The 27,330-nt window shown below is 41.1% G+C and overlaps 1 protein-coding gene across 1 annotated transcript in view; it reads right to left on the reverse strand.

Annotated features, from left to right (window-relative positions):
- Positions 1–556: 556 nt before the first annotated feature.
- The window catches only part of Rsf1 (remodeling and spacing factor 1), a 102,970-nt gene continuing 76,196 nt past the window's right edge, over positions 557–27,330 (reverse strand). Inside the window, exons 8-16 of the mRNA XM_048361097.1 lie at positions 22,850–22,954; positions 21,414–21,493; positions 19,862–19,916; positions 18,692–18,801; positions 12,717–12,784; positions 10,998–11,205; positions 8,123–8,343; positions 5,435–5,623; positions 557–1,787 (exon numbers count right to left, since the gene is read on the reverse strand). Coding sequence (XP_048217054.1) covers positions 1,219–1,787; positions 5,435–5,623; positions 8,123–8,343; positions 10,998–11,205; positions 12,717–12,784; positions 18,692–18,801; positions 19,862–19,916; positions 21,414–21,493; positions 22,850–22,954 — 1,605 coding nt within the window. The 3' untranslated portion in view covers positions 557–1,218. The remainder of the gene's footprint in view (positions 1,788–5,434; positions 5,624–8,122; positions 8,344–10,997; positions 11,206–12,716; positions 12,785–18,691; positions 18,802–19,861; positions 19,917–21,413; positions 21,494–22,849; positions 22,955–27,330) is intronic.

Here is a 27,330-nt window from a genome sequence, read left to right on the forward strand (position 1 = left end):
AATGGCCCAAGGCCAAAACTACATTCAAACCCTGCTAATATATCCAGGCAGATAGAAAATTTCAACACACATACATACGCACACACACACACACACACATTAAAACTCAAATTAAAAACCTCCCAAAGGAACTGCTTTGTTTGTAGACTTCAATTTGAAGTAGGTACTAAGGGCAAGAATAGACCAGCTAAAATTCACCTGAAAATCCCTTCCCAGTCTTCAAAATGTGCCATTGCCAGCTTAGCATCTCTTTATGTAGATTATATATGGATGGTGCTTCTTTCAAAATGACATTTCAGATATTTAAACATCAAGTGGCCAGAAGATAAGGGTCTGAATACCAGCAATGCTGATAGTCCACTGGGGTTTTTTTTTTTTTTTAAGGAAAAACCACACCTCTCACTAACTTTCCTGCAGACACAGGACATCGCAGGCCACCTTATTATACTGCATAAGGCTAATGGAAAACATTTGTTATTAGTACGATCTGGTTGTCAAAGCTCCATTACACACTGTACTAGACAAATGCGTTGCAGACGATTGTTTTCTTCTGAAACAAGAAACTCTGCTGTCACAGAAACTTGAGTTACAGTGTTTTTATGATGATACTTTCATGGTCTCTTCTTTATTTAAAGTGTGGTAACTATAATAAAAACCATTTCACGAAGGCTATTACTAATGGACACATGTATGATGGTATCTACAATTCTCAAACTGCAACAATGCAGATTTGGACTTTTAAACAGTCTGTTAATCATCATCTATGCCATGAATGTTTAAATATAATATATATTTAATATGAAAAAGCTAAAGCACAAGTGCTTTCTCCCACCCCTAAATTCTGTTTTGGGCCCTGATAGATATGGAATGCATTCTTATCTACCCTTTTCACAAAGTCAGGAGAGCTCAGGAAATATAAAGTCAAAAATATACAAATCTTTGTTGTTATTATAATAAGATTTTTTCCATGAATGAAATTACCGAGGACCATGAACTTGGAAAAAGAAAAATCAAAGGAATTTACAGCAATTATTTATCTTCAAAGTTCAAAACTGGTCACTTCACAGAAAGACTTCAGGGTTTGTTGTAATTTTTCTTCTAAAAAGTCATTCTGTAGTGGAGTTTTCTAGGAAAAATCAAACAGCTTTTAATAACTGGCCCGCTGGTGTGAGAGCTACCGTGGAATAAATTAGCACAAAAATGGAAAAAAAAAAAGTCTTATAACTGTTCACTGTTACAGACATAATCAACAAGGTCAGTCACTCTCAGAAGCTCGTCCTCCTCCTCCTCCGGTGCTCCCGCCTCCTGCCCGCCGCTTGTCCCATTGGAGGCCAGGCTTGCACTGGCGGCGCTACTGTCCTTGGGGGTTTGGGGCTTGTCGGCTGGCTTGCCAATCAAGGTCTCAATGGCTTTGCCAGGACTCTGTCCATTGGTGGAAGGCAAGTCCACTAAGCTATAGTCCAATGGGCTTCCCACTTTGCCTACATTGTCAAAGTCTTCTTCCTCGTCACTTTCTATCCGGTAGGGCTTCTTGGTGCTCTCGTGCTCTGCGGGCAGGGCCCTGGGCTGGCTGTCATGAGCAGGCTGCTCTGCATCTCCGTGAGTATTATCACAGCTTTCCTCATCTGTCTCGATCCGGTGGAGCCGTTTCCGGGATGGTTTGCCTTCCTCCTCTTCATCCTCATCTGCTTCTGAATACTCATCTGTGCTTCGGCCCCGCTTTCGAACTGACCGCTTTGATTCTTTAGCTAGCTCGTCGTCTTCAGAGTTCTTGGACATATAGCTCTCTAGAATAAACAGCATATTTAAACTTTTGGCACAGTGAACCAAAAACATTGCTCCTTCCCTATCCATATGCACCTACCATTCGCTTTCACATCTAAGTACACGTAAGCATTTCTCCTCAGTAAATAGCCCCTTGCAGTTCTCTAACAAAGTGCCCAAAAACTCACTGTGTACTTGACCTAGACTTTAGGAAACAGCAGATTTCCTAGAGAAGTTTGATGATCCTTGAATTGAAAGGTAGGTTGATCACAGACTAGGAAACCCTTTATTGCTGGTCCTAAAGATTAGGACATAGCATATAAAAAAGAAAGATTAAAACTGGGCACCCTTTTTGTTCACCTGAAAAACCATTTAACTCTCATGTTAAATGCCTTTGGTAGTCTAGAAATGTCTTCTTTTGTCTATACTTACGTCAACAATGACCTCACTTAAGTCTCACGGCTTTGCGTACCACTTACATGCTGACAGTCCTCTTACTGGTTGAGATAATCACTACTTTCCAGACACCCCTGTCAATCGGCCTCCCCATAAGTGCTTTCATATTCAAAGAGACGCCTCAAACCTCTCAGGAACAAATCAAGCAAAATAGCTTCTACACATTCCCTGTAAGTTGGTGGCACTGTGCTTAATACCATCTTAGTTTCTTTTTGTGTGTGTGACGGTACTGAGCACAAAAAACTCAGGGCCTGGGCACTGTCCCTGAGCTTTTCTGCTCAAGGCTGGCATTCTACCACTTGAGCCACAGCGCCACTTTTAGCAAGAGGCTTGGACTTTGATCCTCAAATGTGGGTCTTCCCGGTGAGCCGAGAGCCACCAGTGCTTTGCTCTGACACTTCTATTCTTAAAATTGCTCCTTGATTCTTTATCTTACCTAATCCATCAAGAAATACTAACTTCAAAACAACCATAATTTGACAACTTTAAGTCCCATGACTGCTGTGGCCCTAGATCTACTCACCATCATCTCTGACTTAACCAAATTGAGTAACTCCTAACTGGTCTCCAAGTAACTCCCTGGTTGCTTTCAATTTATTCATTACACAGCTATCAGAGCAACTGAAAACTAAAGTCAGATGAAACTTTGGAAATCTTCCAATTGCTTTCTAGTTCACACAGAATAAAATCCACAGTGGCTTTGTTATCCAATGATAGAATTAGGTATGTGGTGATTTTAATTCCATTAAATGAAAAATCAGTTTCTTGATCACATGGGCTACAATATAAGCGCTGAATAGCCACAAAATTGTACTGCTCACTAAGCTGATTAGCATGGACACCGAGTATTGCCATCACTGTAGAAGTACAGCAGGATGGCCTTGTTCTACATCAGACATCAGCATTTTCTTCCTCTGCAAAGGGCAGATCCAGTTTCTGTCACAACGACTCAACTTTCTATGAAAACAGCGACATAGTCTATAAACAAAGGGACATAGCTAGCTCTCAATAAAACTTTATTTGTGAAAAGTCTGTTTGTGCAAACAAGTGTTTTACAGGAGTTTATGGCCTCTAGTTCTAGACAATCCGGCACCCACTGACCTCAGTGCTGCCTCGGGCACTCTGTGCGGAGCCGCCCGTGCCCCTCCCATCTGCTCCCTGGGCGCGCCGGGCACGGCGGGGCAGGGCGTGGCATGGCGTGCTCTCCCATCGGTCACTATCACTCTTCTGGCAGTCAACTGCTTGCCTCATTCCCAGCATTCCTTCTGAAGTTTTCATTCCTGGCTCGCGCTCCTCCTGCCACCCTCCCCTTCTGGGAAGTGAACCCAGGGCTCTCTGCATGCTATACACATGCTCTACCACAGTCCTGAAATGTTGAACTTGTAGACATGACTTTCCTTAGGACACACTCTGAAATCTCAGTGACTCTCCCAAGCCCCTCTCTAGTTTGCTTCAATGCCCGCAACACAATCTCCGTTGAATGTCTCATACTCTACTCATTTATCTAGATTGGTTTCTCCCTCCATCTGACTAAAAATAAGTTACATTAGGGCTATTTTGTTTCCCGTTAAATCCCTAGTGTTTGGAGTGGGATAAAATTCCATATATTCTTCATGGCTGAACCAATTTGTCCATCACATGTGAGGGAAACAAGCATGCAATATAATGTGCACCTCCAATTTTTTTTATTCATCTAATCTCTTGGGGGCTATCATGAAAATTCAATTTATCTTATGTATAATCAATGAAATGAAGTCATTTTCAAAACAGGTCATAAATAGTGATGGATTAAGTGAATAAAAAAGAAAGGTGGCACTGAACATTACATTATCTGTAATCCTAGCTATTCAGGAGGCTAAGATCTGAGGACTGAAACTCCAAGCTAGCCTGAGCAGAAAGAAGTCTGTAAGCCTGTAATCTTCAATGAACCAGAAAAAAATCCAAAGTGGAGCTGTTGCTCAAGTGGAAGCACATTAGTATCGCCAGAAAAAGCTTAGTGACAGTGCCTGGGTGCTAGGTTTGTGTGTGCAGACACACGTGGTGACACACACACAAGTGCGAAAGCAAGGTTATTTAAAGTGAAACTTGGAAGAGCTCTGAACTACATACAACAACTACATGGATAAACTTGTATAGTAGAATTCTGGGATGGGACACAGTCAAAGTGAAGAGATGGTAGATACGTTAGCTGTAAAATTGGCACTTTGGGAAGTTATTACAAAACAAAGGTCAAAAATAATGGGCAAGCTGGGAATGTGGCTTAGCAGTAGAGTGCTTGCCTAGCATGCAAGAAGCCCTGGGTTCGATTCCTTGGCATCACATAAACAGAAAAAGCCAGAAGTGGTGCTGTGGCTCAAGTAGCAGAGTGCTAGCCTTGAGCAAAAAGAAGCCAGGGACAGTGCTCACTGTTCAAGGCCCACGACTGGCCAAAAAAAAAAGAAAAACTAATAATAATAATGGGCCAAAAGAGAACAGAGAAAATGACAATGCAAATCAGCAAATCACACTCTTTTGAGACCACTAAAGACCCAGTTTCAATGGAGAATTTATTACAGTGGAATTCTTAAAAATTAGCATCTCATCAAGAGTCATTTATTTAAACTATATTTATGGGCACTATGAGTTTTGGTAAGTGTGTGTGTGTGTATGCTGGTACTGCAGCTTGAGCTCGACTTCTCATTTGCACTTATCTTTTTAAATCAAAACTGGTGCTCCACCACTTGAACCACACCTCTATTTCAGGCTTTTTATGGGTTAATTGAAGGTCTGTTGGATATTTCTGCTTGAGCTGGCTTTGAATTCCAATCCACATATGTTAAGTCATCTGAGTAGTAGTAGGTGTCAGGTAGAGCGTCAGGATTAAGCTACCATTTCTTTTTTTTTTGCCAGTCCTGGGCCTTGGACTCAGGGCCTGAGCACTGTCCCTGGCTTCTTTCTGCTCAAGGCTAGCACTCTGCCACTTGAGTCACAGCGCCACTTCTGGCCATTTTCTGTATATGTGGTGCTGGGGAATCGAACCCAGGGCTTCATGTATACGAGGCAAGTGCTCTTGCCACTAGGCCATATCCCCAGCCCCAAGCTACCATTTCTTAAAGCTACTATATCTCACAGGAGTCTAAAAAAAATTCTGCAAAAATCACAACCTGAATTCACTTTTATAAAAATGTACTTCTGCCTTGTCCTTACTTCCATAAAAAGGACATTTAATCCTTACCTTCACTTTCTGAGCTGGAAAGTCTGCGCTTGTGAACTCGCCTTATTTCTTTACCACGCCGTAAACTTTTCTGGGAACCTTCACTTTCTGAATCTTCTTTATAATTAATTTGTCTTTTCTGGTTTCTCCTTGATCGCCTTCGCCGAGTTTCTACAAAATCATCACTAAAATCATCGCTAAAGTCACTTTCTATTAAAAAGGAAAAAGAAGTAGAAAATTTAAGTCTGTTTAGTAGCAGTTTACTAGAATAAGGCTATTAAAATGTAAGGATACTAACTAGAATTTAATCATAAAAATTTGAGATGAAAACAAAAAAAAAAGAAAAAATAAACAAAAAAAAAGAAAAAACAAAACAAAAAAATTGAGATGAATAGTAACATCTGAATCTTATTTTTTTTAAATAAGATGAATCATCTGTGGAGGTCTTTAATGACAAGCCCATAGCTAAACGCATACTATTACCAGTTAATCTTCAAGATAACAAAATGTAGAAGAAAAGTGAAACAAAGAAACTAAGAAGTAGAAAGAAGCGCTGGAGCAATAGGACTAACTCAGGGGCAGAGTGCTTATTCTGGTAATTGCCTTGATCCTCAGAGATGCGAGAGCGAGCAGCAAGCAATGAAGGGAAATCAAGTGTTGTACACAGCGGTCACATAGGCGGCTCATAACTAGTCACCACAACCTGTGGATCCCACCGGTGGCGACACAAAACCCTTCAGCAAAAGAAAACTCAGAGGCCTATTCCAAAGATAGTTTTACCTTTATTTGGAATGCAAATCCGCTAAATAAGACACATTGGGTTACGTAACTCTTAAAACATTGCTATATTGAACTGTTTTTGTTTATTGGTTCTGTTTTGCTTGCCAGCCCTGGACTCAGGGCCTGAGCACTGTCCCTGGCTTCTTTTTGCTCAAAGTTAGCACTCTGCCACTTGAGCCACAGCGCCACTGTTGGGGATTTAGCTTGGCCTTAAGCGGGGCAACTAGGGCTCCCTTAGAGCCGTTCCCCCAGCCCTGGTGCTGCGGAAGGTAATCCCTCCCACCTTCTGGCTTCAACGAGAAGAGAAGCAAGGCAGGCCCTGCCCCTGGGGTCCGGCATGTGTCTGATGGCCGGGGACCCCAGAACCCAACCCTTGGGGGGCTGGGTCTCCGCCCACAAAGGAAGTCCCCTGACATCACTTGAGGGACAGCCCTTGGGACCAATCAGGGGCCCCTCTCCTGTGCCCGCCTTTGGGGTGTATCTCTTGGCCCCTTCATTTGAATATATCAGAACCCCCATGAGGTCTTCTCCGAGACTCCCATGCGTCTGTGAGTGTCTTTCTTGAAGGGCCTGAGGAGTCTCGTTCGGCCACGTGCACTGAGGCCTACCTGTGTCCCTTCACTCCACCCTGGGCGCCCGTAGGTCAGGCGCCCAGGGGAGAGGGTGAAAAGGGGAACACACTTAAGAATGAGAGAGTAGTCTTGGCACCCCCGGACCCGGGGGAGGAGAATCTAGCGCGGCACACCACCTCTGGGTTTTTTTCTATCTATGTGGTGCTGAGGAATCAAATCCAGGGCTTCATGAATATGAGGCAAGCGCTCTACCACTAGGCCATAGTCCCAGCTACTACTGAACTGTTTTTGTCATTTCTGGTCAAGAAACCAGAGTAAGATGATCACCATACTGTCAGTTAAGTCAAAATTTGAGGGGCATTCCAAGTGAAAGGAAAACAAAGAGTAGGAGTAAACAAAATGTGTAATTTAGGTTAATTATAGACTAGGAAAAAATGGATATACACGACAAGTTTCGGGACACTATATTTGACTGAGTACTGTTGATAAGATAATAGTGTTATATCAACAGAAATTCTGATTTTGATAATTGCGCTGTGGTTAAATAATTATCCTTATCTTTTCCCAAATAATCATATAAAGCTGCATTCTTTTACCACTTATTCAGATTTAGAAGACAGAAACAATCACAAAGTCAGCCAGCAGGGATATAATCTTCCTATCTGTGGCACTTGGAGATGTGCTATCTATTCAGATAGTAAGGATAAATTACAAACTACGGTGACAGTAACCACTGCTAATCTGGAAAAGCCAAATCACTCATTGTGGTCTACAGTACATGTGAGACACTTGGCATTCTTTTCTCTCACCTGGGTATAGGGGGAAAACATTCCCACTGTTGTGACAATAATCTCCAAGAAATACTATGAAGATAAAGTTTAGGCATGACAACACTTCACACCAAAAGGTGTGATCACAATCCTCAATGATTCTTGGCACCAAGTGAATACATTCATTTCTATGCCTTTCCTCAATTGATGTTTGTGAAAAGATGAGTCACAAACGAGTCGTAAGAAATGGGGGGTGGGGCCCTGGCTGTCACCCTCTCGACTCAGGAGGCTGAGATCTGAGGCTCATGGTTAGAAGTCAGCGAGATGCTTCTCTTCAATACTCAGAAAAGGCCGGAAGTGGCGCTGAGGCTCAAGTAATAGAGCGCGGTGTGCCTTCAGCACAGAGAGAGGCTCGGGCAGCACCCCGGCCCCGGGGGGAGCTCAAGCTCCAGGACTGGCCAAAAAAAAAAAGACAAAATAAAAGTCTGGGTTTTATCAGGAAGTTCTTATCACAACTGAGGGGAACTGTAAGAACTCTAGCCACACAGCCTTAGAGGTGGGAGGTTATAGACACGGGTTATTTTTACCAGAGTCTCTACTATTTTCTTCGGATTCCTCTTCTTCATCATCATCGGAATACTTCTTCTTGGGGGTCTTTCTCCGCAGACGCCTGCTCTGCCGCATTGGCCGGGAGGGGTGCCGCCTCAGCCTCCGGCTACAGAAGTCCGTGTCGCTGTCGTCATTAGAGGGTGGATCGTCTTCACTTTCATCAGGGTTGTCATCTGATACGACAAACTCATCTTGAGATCTGTCCACCAAAAAACAGACAAAACTTGGTAAAACACTAATATTTAATGCAACATATTCGGGTAATTACATAAATTTGTTGAGAAAGTGAAATATCTTGTCCGTTATTCTTCCACTAGGAAGGGCTATAAAGACTGACTTGTGTACAAAAATTACATTTGGGATGTACAACATATACCTTAAATTCAGCATGGCCAAAGATGACACTAAACCTACATCTCTTCTGTCTTCCAGCCTGCTATCTGGTTATTATCACCTATCCAATAAAAATAAGTAGTATCCATACTAATTTTTACCTTTCTTTTTCTTTGGTCGATTGTGGAACTTGAACTCTGGGCCTGGGCACTGTCCCTGGGCTCTTCAGCCCAAGGCTAGGACTTGACCACTTGAGCCACACAGTGCCACTTCGGGTTTCCTGGCGGTTAATTGTAGAGAAGAGTCTCACACACTTTCCTGCCTAGGGTGGGCATTGAACCTCGATCCTCAGAATTCAGCCTCTTGACTGGCTAAGATTATAGGCATGAGCCACTGGCGTCTTCCTTCTTTTTCACTCTTATGTCAGTCATGAACTCTGCTATCTTTAAGCTCTTTTGGTTGTTTTTTGTTCAAAGCTAGCATTCTACCACCTTGAGTCACAGCTCCACTTTCAGTTTTTGAGTACTTGACTGGATTCCTGCCTGGTCCGGCTTTGAATTGCCATCCTCAGATCTCAGCCCCCTGATAGCTAGGATTATAGGTGTGAGCCACTGGTGCATGGCAATTTTTACTTTTTGATTTCTCACATCTAAATATCAGTGTTTTTGTTGTTACTATGCTGTTTTTTGTTGTTTTTTTTTAAAGAGATTTTCAGTACAAAGTACAGCATGCACAACAGACCATCTCATAAACTGGTTCTTTAAAAAAAAAAATTCCCGGTAAAACCTCTAGACAGGACTTTCTCCACTTCATCTCTATATCCTTGTTCTAGTATATGACATTTTATGGCTTGCTGCCCTGAACATATGATTTCTCTGCTTGGAATTTCATCATTTTTTCACTGCAAACTCATTGACTTGCCCAAATCTACAAGTACCAGACCAAGTTTTACTTGTGAGGCTTTCTGTCCTCTTTGGGCTAAGCCAAACTATCCTGTGCTTCCTTATTTATGCTACCTATGTATTAGTAGCAGTAATGCATAATGACTTGTTTTTTAGTTTACATACTTATTTTCTCTAAAAATAATTTGAATTAAAGAAACTGCAGTACTGTTTCAATATCTGCTCTACACCTCCCTCCCTCTCTTTCTTTTTTCTTTGTCCTGGGGCTCGGACTCAGGGCCTGGGCACTGTTCCTGAACTTCTTTCACTCAAGGCTAGCACTCTACCACTTGAGCCTCAGAGCCACTTCCGGCCTTTTTTTTCTGTTTATGTAGTACTGAGACATTAAGCCCAGGGCTTCATGCATGCTAGGCAAGCACTCTACCACTAGGCCACATTCCCAGCCCTGAACTTCTATTTCTTGAAAGCTTTTTCAGTGTCATATTCTTCTTGATCCATAAGAATTCCAAGTCAGGGCTGGGGATATGGCCTAGTGGCAAGAGTGCTTGCCTCGTATACATGAGGCTCTGGGTTCAATTCCCCAGCACCACATATACAGAAAATGGCCAGAAGTGGCGCTGTGGCCCAAGTGGCAGAGTGCTAGACTTGAGCAAGAAGAAGCCAGGGACAGTGCTCAGGCCTTGAGTCCAAGCCCCAAGACTGGCCAAAAAAAAAAAAAGAATTCCAAGTCAAATATGAGAAATTACCAAGTAATTATTCAATGTTCTCTGGTAATCCAGAGAGGTTAAGGTTGAGGAGGCAAGTAGTCCAAAGAAAGTAATCCATGAGGGTTGGGGATATGGCCTAGTGGCAAGAGTGCTCGCCTCATATACAGGAGGTCCTAGGTTCAATTCCCCAGCACCACATATACAGAAAATGGCCAGAAGTGGCGCTGTGGCCCAAGTGGCAGTGTACTAGCCTTGAGCAAAAAGAAGCCAGGGACAGTGCTCAGGCCCTGAGTCCAAAGCCCAGGACTGGCCAAAAAAAAAAGTAATCCATGAAAGATGTAGAGCAGGGCTGGGAATGTGGCTCAGTGGTAGAGTGCTTGCCTAGCATGCACAAAGCCCTGGGTTCAATTCCTCAGTACCACATAAACAGGAAAATACCAGAAGTGGCGCTGTGGCTCAAGTGGTAGAGTGGTAGCCTTGAGCAAAAAGAAGCTTAGGAACAGTGCCCAGGCCCTGAGTTCCAGCCCCAGAAATGGCAAAAGAAGAAAAGAAATTGAAGTTCAATTGTACCTAATCACATTTAAGTACCATTTTGAATATTAAATAATTCATATACCTAGTTTTAATAATCACCAAAATAAGCACTTGAAAAAGACAAAAATCAAAACAAAGACATTTCCACCATTTTTACCCTTCCTACTTTTGGGATTACAGGTATGTGCCATCATACCTCAAAAACAAAGCACAAAAAACAAACAAAAAAACGCAATATGCTTAAATCTGTTTTAAATACTCTGAGAATAAAGGGAGATTGCCCATTTCCATGAAAAACAAAAGACCAAGGTAGTCTGACCAAAGTCCTCCTGGTGGCTATCAAGATGGCACCTAGAGACTGGGGCGTGAGCACATACCCGTCACTGATCTTGAACTCATCCTCACTCTCCTCTTCATCCAAATTGCTGTCACTGTCCAGATCATTTAGTCGCCGGCGTTTCTTCCTTCTAGCAGCAGCTGCCCTCTGGGGGCGTTTATTTTCTTTTCTTTCTTCATCCAAAATAGTAGAGATATCTTTCCCACGGTGACCTGTGATGGTCGATATATCTTTGCCTCGGCCAACTCCTGAAGGGAAGAGGTAACTGTTCATTAATTTTTTTCCCTCAATGTTCAGGAAAATTAATAATACTGTCAACTGCCTTTAATTCTATTTTAATTATTAATTAATTTAATTATAATTCTCTTAATATGCAGACTAGACTGTCCTAGTAGTAGGGAGGAGTAGCTTGATTTCTTTCTTCCCTTGAATATGTGTATTTTTCATACCTTCAGTTGATAGAGCTCTCATCAAGATCTAGATCTAAATAGAAGTTCACAATGCAGAAAATCACGTATTTACCTGTTTTTTTTTTCACCCTCCCTTTAGTAGAATTTAAACTTTAGTCTTTTGCTAATTTATTTTTTGGTGCCAGACCTGGGGCTTGAACTCAAGGCCTGGGCATTGTCCCTGAACTTCTTTTAAGGTTAGCATTCACTAGAGCCACAGTGTCACTCTGGCGTTTTCTGTTTATGTTGTACTGAACAATCGAACCCAGCTCATCATGCATGCTAGGCATTATTATTTTTTGTTGGCCAGTCCTGGGCCTTCAACTCAGCGCCTGAGCACTGTCCCTTCTTTTTGCTCAAGGCTAGCTTAGCACTTTGCCACTTGAGCCACAGCGCCACTTCTGGCCATCTTCTATATATGTGGTGCTGGGGAATCGAACCCAGGGCTTCGTGTATAGGAGGCAAGCACTCTTGCCACTAGGCCATATTCCCAGCCCCTAGGCACTATTATTAGAATAAAATCTTTGTCATCAGGTTTTTGGGTTTTTTTTTGGTCAGTAGTTAGGCTTGATCTCAGTGTCTGGGTGCTGTCCCTGAGTTCTTTTGGTCAAGGTTAGTACTCTACCACTTTGAGCCATAGCGCCACCTCTGGTGTTTACTGAGTAGAGTCTCATGGACTTTCCTTCCCTGGTCTGGCTTTGAACTGCAATCCTCAGATCTCAGCCTTCTGAGTAGCTAGGATTATAAGCATAAGCGAATGGTGCCTGGCTTCAACCAATTATTTATTTATGTTTTTTGCCAGTCCTGGGCCTTGGACTCAGGGCCTGAGCACTGTCCCTGGCTTCTCTTTGCTCAAGGCTAGCACTCTGCCACTTGAGCCACAGTGTCACCTTTGGCCTTGTGTATATATGTGGTGTTGAGGAATCGAACCCAGGCTTCATGTATATGAGTCAAGCACTCTTGCCACTAGGCCATATTCCCAGGCCCCAACCAATTAAATTTTTTTTTTTGGCCAGTCCTGGGCCTTGGACTCAGGGCCTGAGCACTGTCCCTGACTTCTTCCTGCTTAAGGCTAGCACTCTGCCACCTGAGCCACAGCGCCCCTTCTGGCCGTTTTCCATATATGTGGTGCTGGGGAATTGAACTGAGAGCTTCATGTGTAGGAGGCAAGCACTCTTGCCACTAGGCCATATTCCCAGGCCCCAACCAATTATTTTTTATCTGAGACAATTAACATCAGTAGTCTAGTGTTCTATTTGGGGAGAGTAATTTGCCAGAGTTCCAGAAAATGAGAAAATGATAATGCATACCTCCTCCATCAGCTTCTTTGATATCATCTTCTATAGCTTCATCAATTGCTTCATCAAACTCATCAAATCTAAAAAAAATCAATCAATCAATATATATATATATTTGATCAAATTTTTGCCTGTCCCGATTTTTTTTATTCGTAAAGGTCATTTATACTAGGCATCTAATATGATTTGGCCGAGTCCCAAAACTTAAATGCTGAAATCTGAAGTACCAATGTAATTGTATTGAACCTATCAACAGAATTAAAGCCCTCATAAGAGACGCAAGAGCCATCCACTATGTAAAGTTAGAAGACAATCAAACATGACAATGCAGTCCTTCATAAGATATTAACAAAGTAAACTAATGAACAAATGAACTAAGATGGTGTCAGTAAGAACAGTTCTTTTTGTGCTGTGCAGAGGTCTACCCAGAACCTCACACAGGGAGCGAGCATTGTACTATGATGGCATACTCCCAACCAATCAAAAAACAAGAAGGCAAGCATGCAAGCAACAGCAACAAACCTTCAAGAGCCAGATGGCAAACACTGTAGGCTTCTCAGTCTTTTACAGTCTTGTTTGCAACTATGAACTATGCCAATATAATAGAAAAACAGCTACAGAGCTTAAGTAAATGAATATTGCTAAGTTCCAGTAAAACTTCATAGACATGAATTTGAATTACATGTAATTTTTATAAAATGGTATTCTTTGTCTCTTTTTTGTTATTGTCAGTGTGAGGCTTGAACTCGGGGCTTCGGCGCTGTCTTGGAGCTTTTTACACTCAAGGCCACTTTTGATTTGCCAGTGGTTAAGTGGAAATAGAGAGTGTCATGGACATTCCTGCTCGGGCTGTCTGTGAACCTCAATCCTCAGGTCTCCCCCTCCTGAGTGACCCTCAGATCACAGGTGGGAGCCACAGGCACCCAGCTGGAAAGGGTTCTTTTGATTCAAACATTTATCAATGTCAAGAGCATTCTTAGCTCTCAGAAATAATACAGGTAGGTTATTGAATGAAATTACTGTTCCATAAATAATATTAGCGTTAGGACTAATTATTATTACAGAAAAGTATATTACTACTAAAATTCATATACTGATGAACAAAGGTAGAACTAGATAAATGTATTTTTGCTTAATGAGCATTTTCCTTTGTCTTAAAAGGACAGGACAAATGATTCCTAAGATTTCTTTCTATATACAACTCATTTTACGTAACCAGAACTATGAACTGATTCTTCTAAAACCATGCTAGTATATAAATTACTAGTTGGGTACCGTGGCACACAACTGTAATCCCACCAAGGAGACTGAGTAGGGAGCATCAAATAGCATGAAGCCATCCTGGTACATATACCAAGACTTTGTCTCCAAAAAACAAAGAAACAAAAGGAAAAAGCAAAACAGCAAAGAGAACAAACCTGGAGGGCAGATTATGATCCTCCATTGTTTTGACTGCATGAATAAGGAAGCATACGAGAGTGTGTATTCTGAGGGGAGCAAGAGAAAAAGCACTGCGAATCGTCCAGAGGCAGCAAGACACCGGAAAAGCACAGAGGAACTGAGCCACAGGAAAACGCGGCCAACAGTGCTAAGCCTGTCACTATCGCATCCCCAAGGGGAAAAGATGAGAAGATGCCACCTCCAGGGAGACCGGAGAGCCCTGCTAACAGAACTAGCAACAGCATGGCCCACCTCTCATTCCACCTCCAGCCAGGGGATGGTGCCGGCTCCAGGCTGGAAGACGAGACCCGGCAGCCATATTCCCTCATTATATTCTCACCTCTGAAAGAAGGCTTACGGAAAACAAGAAACTATGGTGGCTAGAGTCTTGAGACAGCCTACCAGGTTTGGGTGGGGGACGGGAGAGGTCGCTGAGGAGAGGGAGAAGGAATGATGTAGTCCCGTGGAACATTAAGCAGGGTCTGAGGCCCCGTCTTCTCCAGCAGGGAGCCAGTCCTGCCTGAGGGCTGGAAGGGAAACAGCACCAAGCCTACAGCTGCTCAGTATGGGGGCCTCCAGGGCTTGCCTTGTGGCGGTGTGCACCGGCTGCTGGGTAAGGCTGAGCACAGTGAGCCCACAGGACATGGGATATACACAGTCTAGGGTCCACCTCTGAGGCCGCTGAGGGCTTTTCTGAATGAAACTCCACTGTTAATAGAACTCTTACTGTTCAGGAAGTAAGAGCAAGAACTAAAAAAACCAAGAAAATCATCACCAGAATTAAAAGACAACCCTATAAAACAGGAGATAAACTGTGCCAGCTCTTCATTCAGGAAAGAATATACAAAATGTATTTTAAAAATCCAAAAATTAAATACCAAAACAACAAGCAATCCGATTACTGGGTGAATGAACTGGACAGTTCTCAAAAAAAGTACAAACTGGGGCTGGGGATATAGCCTAGTGGCAAGAGTGCCTGCCTCGGATACACGAGGCCCTAGGTTCGATTCCCCAGCACCACATATACAGAAAACGGCCAGAAGCGGCGCTGTGGCTCAAGTGGCAGAGTGCTAGCCTTGAGCAAAAAGAAGCCAGGGACAGTGCTCAGGCCCTGAGTCCAAGGCCCAGGACTGGCCAAAAAAAAAGTACAAACTGCCAATAAATACATGAAGAAATATTTAATACTCTGATCCATAAAAATATAAGTCATACACAATGTAATTCAGAATGGCTATCAATCACTCCTGTTCATAATGGCCAACTATGGGATCTGCCTAAGTGCCCATCAAGTGAAGACTAGATAAAAGACAGAGTAGCTTGTTGAGCGTTATTCAACCATAAACAGGAAATTGTTGTTTGCAAGGAAATGGATGGAATTAGAAATGATCACAATAAGTGAAATCAGCCAGACGGAGAAAGACAGTATGTTGAAAGTATTCTCTCATATACAGAAAGAATCTAGGCCCTAAAAAAAAAATGGTGACACCAGTGTAAATGGGGAGACAAGGAGCTTAGTAGGTGGGAACTAGCAAGGGATGAAAACAGGCTAATCAACTCACTAAAAACTGCTTTACAAGGGGGAGATCAGGCGTGGGAGTGGTAGCTCATGCCTGTAAATAATAGTGAATAAGGAAGCTGAGATCTGAGGATTGTGGTTTAAAGCCAGACTGAGCAGGAAAATTCATCAGACTTGTATCTTCAATTAACCTCAAAATGCTTTAAGTGGAGCTGTGGCTCAAGTAGCCGCAAAAATAGCTCCAGGAGCGACACACAGGTACACACACAGACACACACACACACCCAAGTACCAGCAACAGAGAGAATGAATCTGATCAAAGAATGCATCTAAGGAAATAGCACAAAGAAACCTCTTTGGAAAATTAGTATAAAAAATTTAAATATACTAATAAACTAATAAAAAATAAACAAATTAAAAATTTAAATATACGAATCAAAAGGGATTTTTTTTTTTTTTGGCCATTCCTGGGGCTTGGACTCAGGGCCTAAGCACTGTCCCTGGCTTCTTTTTGTTTAAGGTTAGCACTCTGCCACTTGAGCCACAGCGCCACTTCTGGTTTTTTCTATCTATGTGGTGCTGAGGAATGGAACCCAGGCTTCATGTACGCAAGGTAAGCCCTCCAACACTGGGCCACATTCCCATCCTCGAAAGGGATTATTTCAGTGAGTTAAAACTTCAAACTATCCCATATCTCTACTGTTTCATGTACTCAATGGCGACAAATGGCTACTGGCTACCATACTGGTTATCGAAGAAATACAGGATTTCTATCAGCACATTAAACAGTATCAGAAAGAGTGGCACCAGTAGATTAACAATTATCATTTTAATAACTACATGGTGTCTCATTTTACGGATATAATTTTGAGTTAAAAGTTTCCCTACAATTTTCTTCACTGTTGATATGCTGTGAACAACATCCTTGCAACTATATAATTTGACTTTTTCTTTAGGAAAATTTTTAGAAAATAAAAATCTTTGGGAAAGATAGGGAAGTACAATAGAAGGGGAGAATTAATCAAGATGCATTGCGCTTATAAAGTTATTTGAATTGAAACCGCTTTGTACAACTACTTAATTTTTTGAGGGGTGGGGGCAGTCCTGGGCCTTAGACTCAGTGCCTGAGCACTGTCTGGCTTCTTTTTGCTCAAGGCTAGCACTCTGCCACTTGAGCCACAGCGCCACTTCTGGCCGTTTTCTGTATATGTGGTGCTGGGGAATCGAACCCAGGGCTTCAGGTATACGAATCAAGCACTCTTGCCACTAGGCCATATCCCCAGCCCCAATAAATTCTTTTAAAAGTAAAAAAACCTTCTGAGGCAAATATGGTTCTTATCTAGTGGTATTCTACTTGTATCCAGAATACTGTATTAATTAAAATTTTATTATGTTCATTTTTGTATTCTTGTGAGTTTTTTGTTCTCACATATATCTTTAGTATAAATGTGTTGCTATTAAGAGTTTGTCAAATAAAATTTGAAATAAAAAAATATATATATAAATAAAAGTAAAAAACCTGCACACCTATTTATCAGGACAGAATGAGACACAACATTAACCAAAATGACTAATTGCCCAAAGGACATATTATGCTGGAAAAGTACCTTAACAACCTATTTTTCTAAATAACTTATTATTTAAAATTGTATTCAATAGATGTACAAAGAGGTTGCAATTCCGTAAGTCAGGTTATTAGTCCTTTGAACCTTGATGAATGCTATCCTTTCCATCATTCTCGCCCACTTAAAGACTACTACTTTCTAATTGCTAATAAACTCTTTTCTAAAATTAAAAACCGCCAGAAACTTGAGACATTTTTTGTCAGTAAGAGTAAACTCCTTGCCCTTGTTTGAAGATTAAACACCATATATGACACAAAAAAAGGGGCCTTAATTAATAATCCAAAACAGCACTGGTGGCTCACTCTTGTAATCCTAGTCACTCAGGACGCTGAAGTCTGAGAATCATGATTCAAAGAGTGTGTGAGACTCGGGATCATCACCAGTTAACAAGCAAAAAGCTACAATTGGAGCCATGGCTCAACAGGCACGGCTACCTTGAGTGAAAAGGAGACAGCACCCAAGTTGAAGCTTAGTACCGACACAAAGAAAAAAAAATATACGATCCAGATGCAGAGCTCCGGATAGCAGTCTGTTGCCACATCACTCCATATGTAATGGACAAAAGGCCAAATGTCCATTTTGAGGTTCAAGTCTAGAGATAATTCAGGTTAATTACAGGCAAAGTATGTCTCACGCGCAAGAGACACTTGAGAACAGTGTGGAAAATACACAGAGTGAGAAAGAATGCGAATGAGATGGAGCTGGGAGAGAGCAAGTAGAGATACAGGTGCCTCACAGGCACTATTAGAGCATCGACTCTAGAGCTATGAAAAAGTCCACAAATAAAAAGCAACTTAAGCAAAAAAATGATGAAAGAAAGGAGCAGACGGGATTTGGAAAAGATCACTGTCATCTGTGAAATTCTATGAACTGAGGATGAAAGGTAAGAAGTATGCAGATAATCCCCAAGGGTCTCTTATCTGTGGATTTTACCCAACTCCGATGGAAAAGATTAAGATTAAGGAGATAACACTGCAGGTTCACATTGTTTTCCTGTTAGCAGTTCCTAAACAGAACAACAAATCCACTACTAACCTAGCATCTGCAATGTGTTAGACATCACATGTAATCGAAAGAAGATTTAGAGTGTACAGGAAGATGTGCATAGGTCATACTAAAATGGTAGGGAACGAAACCTACGCAGACATGGGTGTCCCTGAAAGCCTTGTATTTGTCCTTGTTGTAAAGAGGTCCTAGGGATCCAGTCCAGGGCCTTGTGTCTGCTGCCTTAGCTATCACTAATCTCTACCCCTGGACTCTGGGGCCTGAACTCAATTCCAGTCCCTAAGAGATAACAAGGGATAACTGTACCTACAAACATTCTGAGAAGAGAAGTTTATGCTTGTGGGTTATGCTAATTATAAAACAATTTTATACTCTTCCATTTACTTCCATTTATTTCATACCTGTAACTTATGCATTTCCGTGTTCTTGTGGACCTCCTTTCAAGCAAGTTTGCTTTAGATTTTTTGGTATCTTTTTTCTTTTCTTCTTGATCTTCTGAAAAATCTGGTTCCTTCAAAAATAAATGTACAAGTACAGAAAAGTTCCTTAGCATTATGGCTTTGTAATTTTATAAGAAAGAACTTCCAGCCCCTAAGAACTGCATATACATGGGAACTTTAAGTTATATACTAGGCAAGAGGAATAATCAAAGAATGAAAGACTTCTGTACTGAAATTCTTGTATCTATGGGTTTACAACTGCCTGGTTAAAAATAATCAGGATAAAAGTTTGCCACTAATATAATCTTTTAACCAATACTTAAATACAGCACAAAGAAAATATTCAGTAAATATGTATGTCAAGTGCATGAAATAACTGACATAAAAAGAGTTTGATGCTAAAGGAAAATAACTCAATAGAGTATTTAACTCTGTGATTAACAAACTAAGCCTAAGTGAAAACTGCCTATAAAATTAAGGAACTATTTTCAATCTAAATGGGCAATCGAGTTCCCTGTACCTCTGGAGACGTATGAAATAGCATTATTTTGTTGCTGACCATGGGGGTGAGCTCAGGGCCTGGGTGCTGGCCCTGACTTTTCTGCTCAAGGCTAGCACTCTAACACCCTGAGCCCAGTCACCACTTCTGGTTTTCTGGTGGTTACTTGTTGATAAGAGTCTCATGAACTTTTCTGCCCTGTCTGGCTCTGAACTTCAATATTCAGATTTCAGTCTTCTGAGTAGCAAGGACTACAGTGAGGCCCCAGCACCTGACCTGAGATAACCTTTAAATTATGCAGTAACAAATGAAAAATGAGAGTAAATCTATAAAGAAACTGAAATGTGAGTAAAAATCAAATTGAAGTTTACAGTAACTGAAAAGCAGGTAACTATAAATAAAATCTCAGTCTATTCTCTAGACATTTTACATGAGTAACACACTCAAAAGCTAACAAATTATACCGTTTAGAATGAAAACAAGGGAACATTACCCCAAAGTGGTAAGCTATACATTCAGCGTGGAAATGATAATCACATTTATGGGTTATCTCTACACTTATAATTTCAATCGTTGCAGATTATTCTATCTCAAAATACCCCCTTTAAAAATATCATAAACCAGACACTTACTTGTGGAGGAATGATGTTTTCAATACTGATACCAACATAAACCAACCGTTCTTTCCTTTAAATAAAAACATACACATTTAAGATTTGCTAAAAACAAAATTTTTGTTACATTGTTACAAAAATTTCATTAATTCAAATAATGCTACAATTACAGGTACATACAGAGACTGCCACAGGGACATTAGATATTAGTTAGGAAACTACTGAGTATCTCAAGAGCGCAAAACTACCTGAAGGTATGAAATTATGAGAGCTGACTTGTATTAGCAACATAAAACCTATAACTAAAATTAATACAAAAAATTCATGAAGAATCATGTTATAACTTGATGACATTGTTAAATATTTTTATTTTTTGAGCTGGGCACTGGTGGCTCACGTGAGAACGTGGTTCAAAACCAGCCAGGCAAGAAATTTCTGGTAGACTCTTATCTCAACAAAACTTTAGGTTCAAGTTTAATCTTACTACTTCCAGGAAACTTTCTCAAGCTGCTTTAGACTATACTGGAATGGTGTAATAAAAATGGAATACCTCCCCCAGTCAGCAGGTCACAGTACATTGATTAGATGGCCTATCCTTACACGGGTGTTAAAAGACTTCCTTCCCATCAAAAGAGAGGACATGACTAATCATAGTCTCCCTATAATACTTAGGTACATTACTTAGGCCAGTATTATTCACAGCATATTCTGATACATGTATTAAAAACCGAGGGTTAGCAAACTTTTTTGTTTTACAAATAGTAAATGTGTCAGCACTGGCGAGTCCTAAGCTCTCTTCTGTAGTTCTTTACTGCTGTAAAGCAGAAGCAAACACAGCATATAAAAATTAGCAAAGATGTGTTTGTTTTTTTTGGCCAGTCCTGGGCCTTGAACTCAGAGCCTGAGCACTGTCCCTGGCTTCTTTTGCTCAAGGCTAGCACTCTGCCACTTGAGCCACAGCACCGCTTCTGGCCATTTTCTGTATATGTGGTGCTGGGGAATCGAACCCAGGGCCTCGTGTATCAGAGGCAGGCACTCTTGCCACTAGGCCATATCCCCAGCCCCAAAGATGTGTTTTAATAAAACTTTAGTTGTAGTCTGACTACTTTTTAGTTTTTTTATCATGAAATAGGATTCTAGTTTTGGTTTCTTTGCAAGCACTTAAGGATATAAACCATTGCCAGTTGTTGGTGGCTCACTCCTATCATCTTAGCTACTCAGCAGGCTGAGATCTGCAGTGAGGTTTGAAGCCAGCCTGGGAAGAAAAGTTGTCATTTATCAGCAAAAAGCTGGAAGCTAAAGTGGTAGAGTGCTAGCCTTGAGCTAAAGAGTAAAGTGAGAGCACAAGGCCCTGAGTTCAAGTACCAGTGCGCACGCATGTGTGCGCGTGCGTGTACGTACACACACACACACACACACACACACACACACACCATTCTTAAGGTGCAATACAAAAGAAGTAGGCCAGATTTAGGTCACAGACCACAGTTTGCCACCAGTTGTTTTAGATAAATATGTTTATACATATATTACAAGTTAAATTCCTAGCAAAACAACACGTAATAAATACCTTCGTTCAGCACGCTCTTTCTTCTTTAAGGCAACATCCAAATCTTGCAACTGTTCTTCTAATTTTTCACATAGCAGTTTCTGAATGAACAAAATACACATGTCATTTTTAACCTCTTTCCATAGTCACATATCATAAGAATGTTAAACGTGGAAAGAGGCCCCATGGTAAATAAATATTGATGTCTCTTGTGTTTAAGGAAAGAGTAATATTTTTAAAATTAAAGCATGTTAGAGAAATGTACTTCACCAAAAATAAAAAAACCAGACACGGGGCTGGGGATATGGCCTAGTGGCAAGACTGCCTGCCTCGGATACATGAGGCCCTAGGTTCGATTCCCCAGCACCACATATACAGAAAACGGCCAGAAGCGGCGCTGTGGCTCAAGCGGCAGAGTGCTAGCCTTGAGCTGGAAGAAGCCAGGGACAGTGCTCAGGCCCTGAGTCCAAGGCCCAGGACTGGCCAAAAAAAACAAAACAAAACAAAACAAAACAAAAAAAAAACCAAACACATTTGTGCCCACTTGTGGTCAATGCAAAGAAAAAAAAAAGAAAAAGAAAATAGCACTTCAGTCAACAAGATATGAAGTGATTGGTGTTAAAGCAGAGATTCAAGATATATTTTTGAAAGCTTTAGTGTACAATTTTTTTTTTAAAAGAACTATTAGATGGATGCCAGTGGCTCATGCCTGAAATCCTAGCTGCTCAGAAGGCTGAGATCTGAGGGTATTTCCAATTCACCACCAAAACGTTGTGGCTCAAGTGGTAGAGAGCCAGCCTTGAGAGAAAAAGGGACAGCACACCAGGCCCCGAGTTCAAGTCCCAATCACGGTAAGCACACATGCAGGCACGCATACACACAAGCCAGTAACTATTGTTTTTAAAAAAGTGATGGAAATTGATACCACATGGTTATTAGGTTAAAAAGGGCTTGGAAAGTGTAACAGAGTGATGTTAAGCTATAGGAAATCAACTTCACTGTGAAATGCATAGAGCACATCATTTGAACATGAACTGGTTTGTAAGATACAGTATTTAAATAGAGCAGTGACACAGAAATCTTTAACTGTCAAAAGAAATATAGGAGAATCAAGGTAAAAGAATCTTTATAATAACAATTAAAAAACTAACCAAAAAAAAGAAACTAGGAATTCAAAGAGAATGAAATAAAGGGATTAACTACAGAAACTTATTTCTGACTGCCATGCAGCTTACATGGGTGCTCTTTGTAAAGTACGAGGGTGTGAGAGGGCTCCTGAAGATAATTTTGAATGAAAAGTGAAGGTCAAGTCTACAATGTGTGAACGAAAGGTAGGTGAATAGGCAAGTAGTAAAGGTAGTTTACAAATCGTTTTGGAAAGGGCGGGTTCAGTGAGCATGGAGAGGGATTTGTCTGAGCACAGAACCGAGGCGTGGAGCGGCAGGGCGTGGCCGTACATGCTGGCAGGGGGGGCAGAACCACTCTCCGTCGGGGATGAGCATCAGCGGAGGGCGCAGGCAGGCGGTGTGGTAGCCACTGTCGCAGGAGTCACACAGGAGGATCTGAAATCAACCACAGCAGTGTCAGCCCAACTACACTTGCACACACTTTCTATGTTGTTGTAGTTTTTGGCTCCCTGACCGGGAACCGAATAGACACTTTTTAAAAAAGATAGTATTTCAATACTTCTTGGTATGCTACTGCAAAGTAAACTTGACTTGCATAAGGCTAATGAACAAAAGAAAGCTCTAATAAGTACGAATCTGAAATGTTAATTTTTTAAACAGTTAATTTTCTTCTTAGTAATACTTAAGAAAATGTAAAGGTACAAAATTTAGTAAAAAAAAAAAATAGTAAGTGCTTTTGTAATTAGATTTCCCCTACCATATGCTACACAATGACAAGAACATTCTTTATACAAAGAGAAACACCCATGATTCTATTTATTTATTTATTGATTGATTGATTGATTGATTGCCAGTCCTGGGGCTTGAACTCAGGGCCTGAGCACTGTCCCTGGCTTCCTTTCACTCAAGGTTAGCACTCTGCCACTTGAGCCACTTCTGGCCTTTCTGTTTATGTGGTGCTGAGGAATCGAACCCAGGGCTTCATGCATGCCAGGCAAGCACTCTGCCACTAAGCCACATTCCCAGCCCCTCATGGTTCTTTTTATCTTATAAATTCAAGTAAGGAATGGACAGGAATAGAAAAGAACTCAAGCTGTATTTAGAACTATCATGTTCAAACACTAACATAAATAATAATGACTAGTCTTCAGAGTTTGAATTTTTTTTCTTCATTATTGGCACTGGGGATTGAACCCAGAATGTTGTAGTTGCTAGGCAAGTGCTTTGCCACTGAGCTACATCCCAGCCCTAGAATTTGTATTTTACGGCAATCTGAGTTTAAAAGATGACCAGCTCTAAAACTTAGGACAGTATATCCATGAGTGTTTAACAACAAAGCTTTAAAATGTAATTTTAGATTTATGAACTACTTGCAAGGGTATAGTAGTGTTCCCACATGCCCTTCACCCATTTTTAACAAGGTTAAATTTTTTTTTTTTAAGTAGTGGTGGTTCTGGGATTTGAACTTAGGACTTCATGTTTGCTAGGCAAGCACGCTACCATTTGAAATATACCATCAGTCCTTTTAGTTATATTTTGATAGGATGATAGTTACTTTTGGATAGGTTGCATTTGACCGGGCCAGCCTCAGACCTTGGTCCTACTTGCGCCTTCCAGATAGCTAGGATTTTAGGCAAGAACCACCATGTCCACCATGTTTGTTAAGAATCTCCCATCCACTCCTCTATCCAGGCTGGCCTTCAACCTCAATCCTCAGATCTCAGCCTTCTGAGTAATTACAAGTATAGATAGAAGCCTCTGGTGCCTGGCTCTTAGCTCGTTGGTAAGATAGCAAGCTCCCTAATTTCCACATTGGCCTTGCACCTTGATCCTATCTGGGACTCCAGGATGCACGATCAAACCTATTCTATCTTTTCTGTTTGTTTGTTTTTGGAGACAAATTCTTGCTATGTAGCTCAGGCTGGCCCAGCACTTGCAATCCTCCTGCCTCAGCCATCTGAGCGCTGGGATTAGGGGCTCTATCACCCCCAGCAGACCACAACACAGCTACCAAAACTAAGAAACCAACTTCAGTACAATATAATGCTTCACAAAGTACTTTCTCTGACTTGGAATGCGGGATATTGTAACGAACTCACTCACGTCTCCTTTCTCTCCCGTCACCTAACAGTTTTTTAGTCTACTTATTTTCCATGACTGACTGTCTGCTCAGTACTAGACGTTCAATATTGTGTAGATTATCCCTGAATTTGGGTTCGTTTGTTTTCGCACTATTAAACTGTGGATTTGGAGAGTGGAAAAGAGTATCATAGAGCTACAGAGGTGAAGTACTCTGGTAATTTTATCAAGGGGTACATGCTGATATCACTATGATGATATTAACTCGAGCACTTAGTTATAGTAGTATCTGTTGCTATCCTCTAATATGAAATTACTATTATTAATTTTCCATATTCTAGTCTCAAGATAAATCCAACCCACTGAAAGGGAAAAGAATTAAGATTTCTGGAGTTGAACTATTAAAAAAAATTCTGGGTATGAAGTAGAAGTCACTAGAGTAATTAAGGAATTAATAAATGTTCCCGAGGAAGTGTAAAGCCTTTCTTAAGCTTTACTCCACTCAGCAGCATTCAGCATGGACCCAGCTTATAATAATCATTACTGTGCTGTTTTACTTGTGATTGTCCACTCCCTCGTGCCTGCTATGTGATTTAGAATTCTTCCGTAAAGGAACTAGGTCTCTTATCCCCAACTCATTCCTTTAATCAGTTATTTACTTATATCAGGAGAAGCTAACGGATATTTATTGTTCTTTTGGTTAGAATAAAAATTATCACTATTTAAGCTGTAGTGGAGACTGTTCTGAACAGTGACACTTTGGGAACCCTTTTACATTGGTGTATGTATGTGTCCATAGGACATGACTGCATCTCTTTCTCTCCGCCTTTTCGTCTCTTTCTTCCTTCCTTCTTTTCCTCCCTCCCTCCCCCCGCCCCCTTTCTGTACTTTCTACCATTACAGGATATTCTAGGCGTATCTTACATTTTCCCTGCCAAAGCCCTAGTATTAGCCACTTCTCTTTTACTGCAGAATAGAATGTAGAAACTAAAATCTGGGTGGTCTCAGCATTCTCTGCCACTGGATGTCACTGACACTACATTATCAGAGGGCAGAGCTAAGAAATATGTGTACATATACACTTGTATTTTTGTTTTTTATCTATTAAAATAAGCCCAAATCATACAACTCTAGGCTAACAGTATAGCATTCATTCTGCTTTTGGTCTTGCAAAGTAAGAAGCACTCTGGCTTCTATTATGTATATTTGACTTGTTTGCTCAACCCTAGCATACATGTAAGTTTCTGAAATTCTAAACCATACAAAAGTAGGGTGGGTAAAAAGGGTGGAGGTAGGTGTCGTAAAAGTGGAAAAAAACTCTTCTTGATCCCAAAGCCTGAAGTTCATTACTCAGTTACACTTGTGTTATACTACAGTTATATAATAAACTGCCCTACACATAGATGAGCTAAACTACTCTAAAATTTAAGTTTAAAAACTACAAACTTTCAGCATTTAACGCACTTCTAAAATAAAGACTGTCTACTCCACAACCAAAGTAAAATACTATAAAAAATAAAACCACCTAAGAGTTTTAAGCTTCACTGGGGAATCTCAGTGAAAGATGTTGCTTATAGGGCATTTCGGGCGAAGAATAGAGGGTTAACTCCCATGGTAAAATTAATGCACAGGAAAGAAAATGATGGACAGAAAACTAAAGCAGGCTTGGTTCAAGAGGGGTTTCAGGGAAGGAAAAACTAGACTAAGAGCCAGGGAAGGGGTGACATTGACCAAAAACACATGTACTCTTTACCTGACTTATATAACTGTAATCCCTCTGGTACATTACCTTCACAATAAACAAACAAAAAGGGATTTCAGAAGGAGGGAGAGGGCGAACTGACGGGGTGAGTGAGGATAAGTATGGTTTATTTGCACATATGAGAGTAGAACAATGAAGCCAGTTGGAAGAGCAAGGAGGAGGATGTGATAGGAGCGGTGAGTTGATGAGGACACACTGTATGTAGGAATGAAAATGTCTCCACTAAATCCCCATGGTGTAACTAAGGAATGCTAATAAAATTATCAAAAACAAACAACAAATAAACAAGATTTCCCAAGCTTCAAGTACAAGATTTCCCTGTTCTCTGGGTGTCCTGTCCCCTGGGTACTGGAGAATGTGCTTTTCTCCTTTCCTAGTCTTCCCTATTTTGACTGGATTTAATAAATAAACCTTTGCTGAACTTCAAAACATAAAAATCTGGACGGCTGGGAATGTGGCTTCGTGGTAGAGTGCTTGCGTAGCATGCGTGAAACCCTGGGGTCCATCCCTTAGCACAGAAAAAGCTGGAAGTGGCGCTGTGGCTCAAGTGGTAGAGGGCTAGCAAAAGAAGCGAGGGACAGTGCCTAGGCCCTGAGTTCAAGCCCCAGGACTGGCAAAAAATAAAAATAAATACATGTATATGAAATTCCCAAATTGCTCTGTTTATTCAGTAGGTGGGCCACCACATTTTGGACCTTTGGTTTTCAATGGCATTTTCCTTGGCACAATGAACAGCAATGAGATTTTCCAAGTGGTTACTAAAATAGCCAAACAAGGGGGGTGGTACAGAAGTGGAGGGACAAAGTGTGAACAAATTCAGCAGTGGTCCTTGCTACTCACTATGCTGAAAATGAACTATATAACTTGTGGGTGGAGCTGGGAGGGAAAACTGGAAGAGAAAAAGGGAAGGAGTGACATTTGAGAAAAGAAACGTACTTTTTACACCTGATTTACATATTGGACCCCTTTG

The sequence above is a fragment of the Perognathus longimembris genome, chromosome 13 (genome assembly GCF_023159225.1).
Source record: "Perognathus longimembris pacificus isolate PPM17 chromosome 13, ASM2315922v1, whole genome shotgun sequence".
Classification (NCBI taxonomy): domain Eukaryota; kingdom Metazoa; phylum Chordata; class Mammalia; order Rodentia; family Heteromyidae; genus Perognathus; species Perognathus longimembris.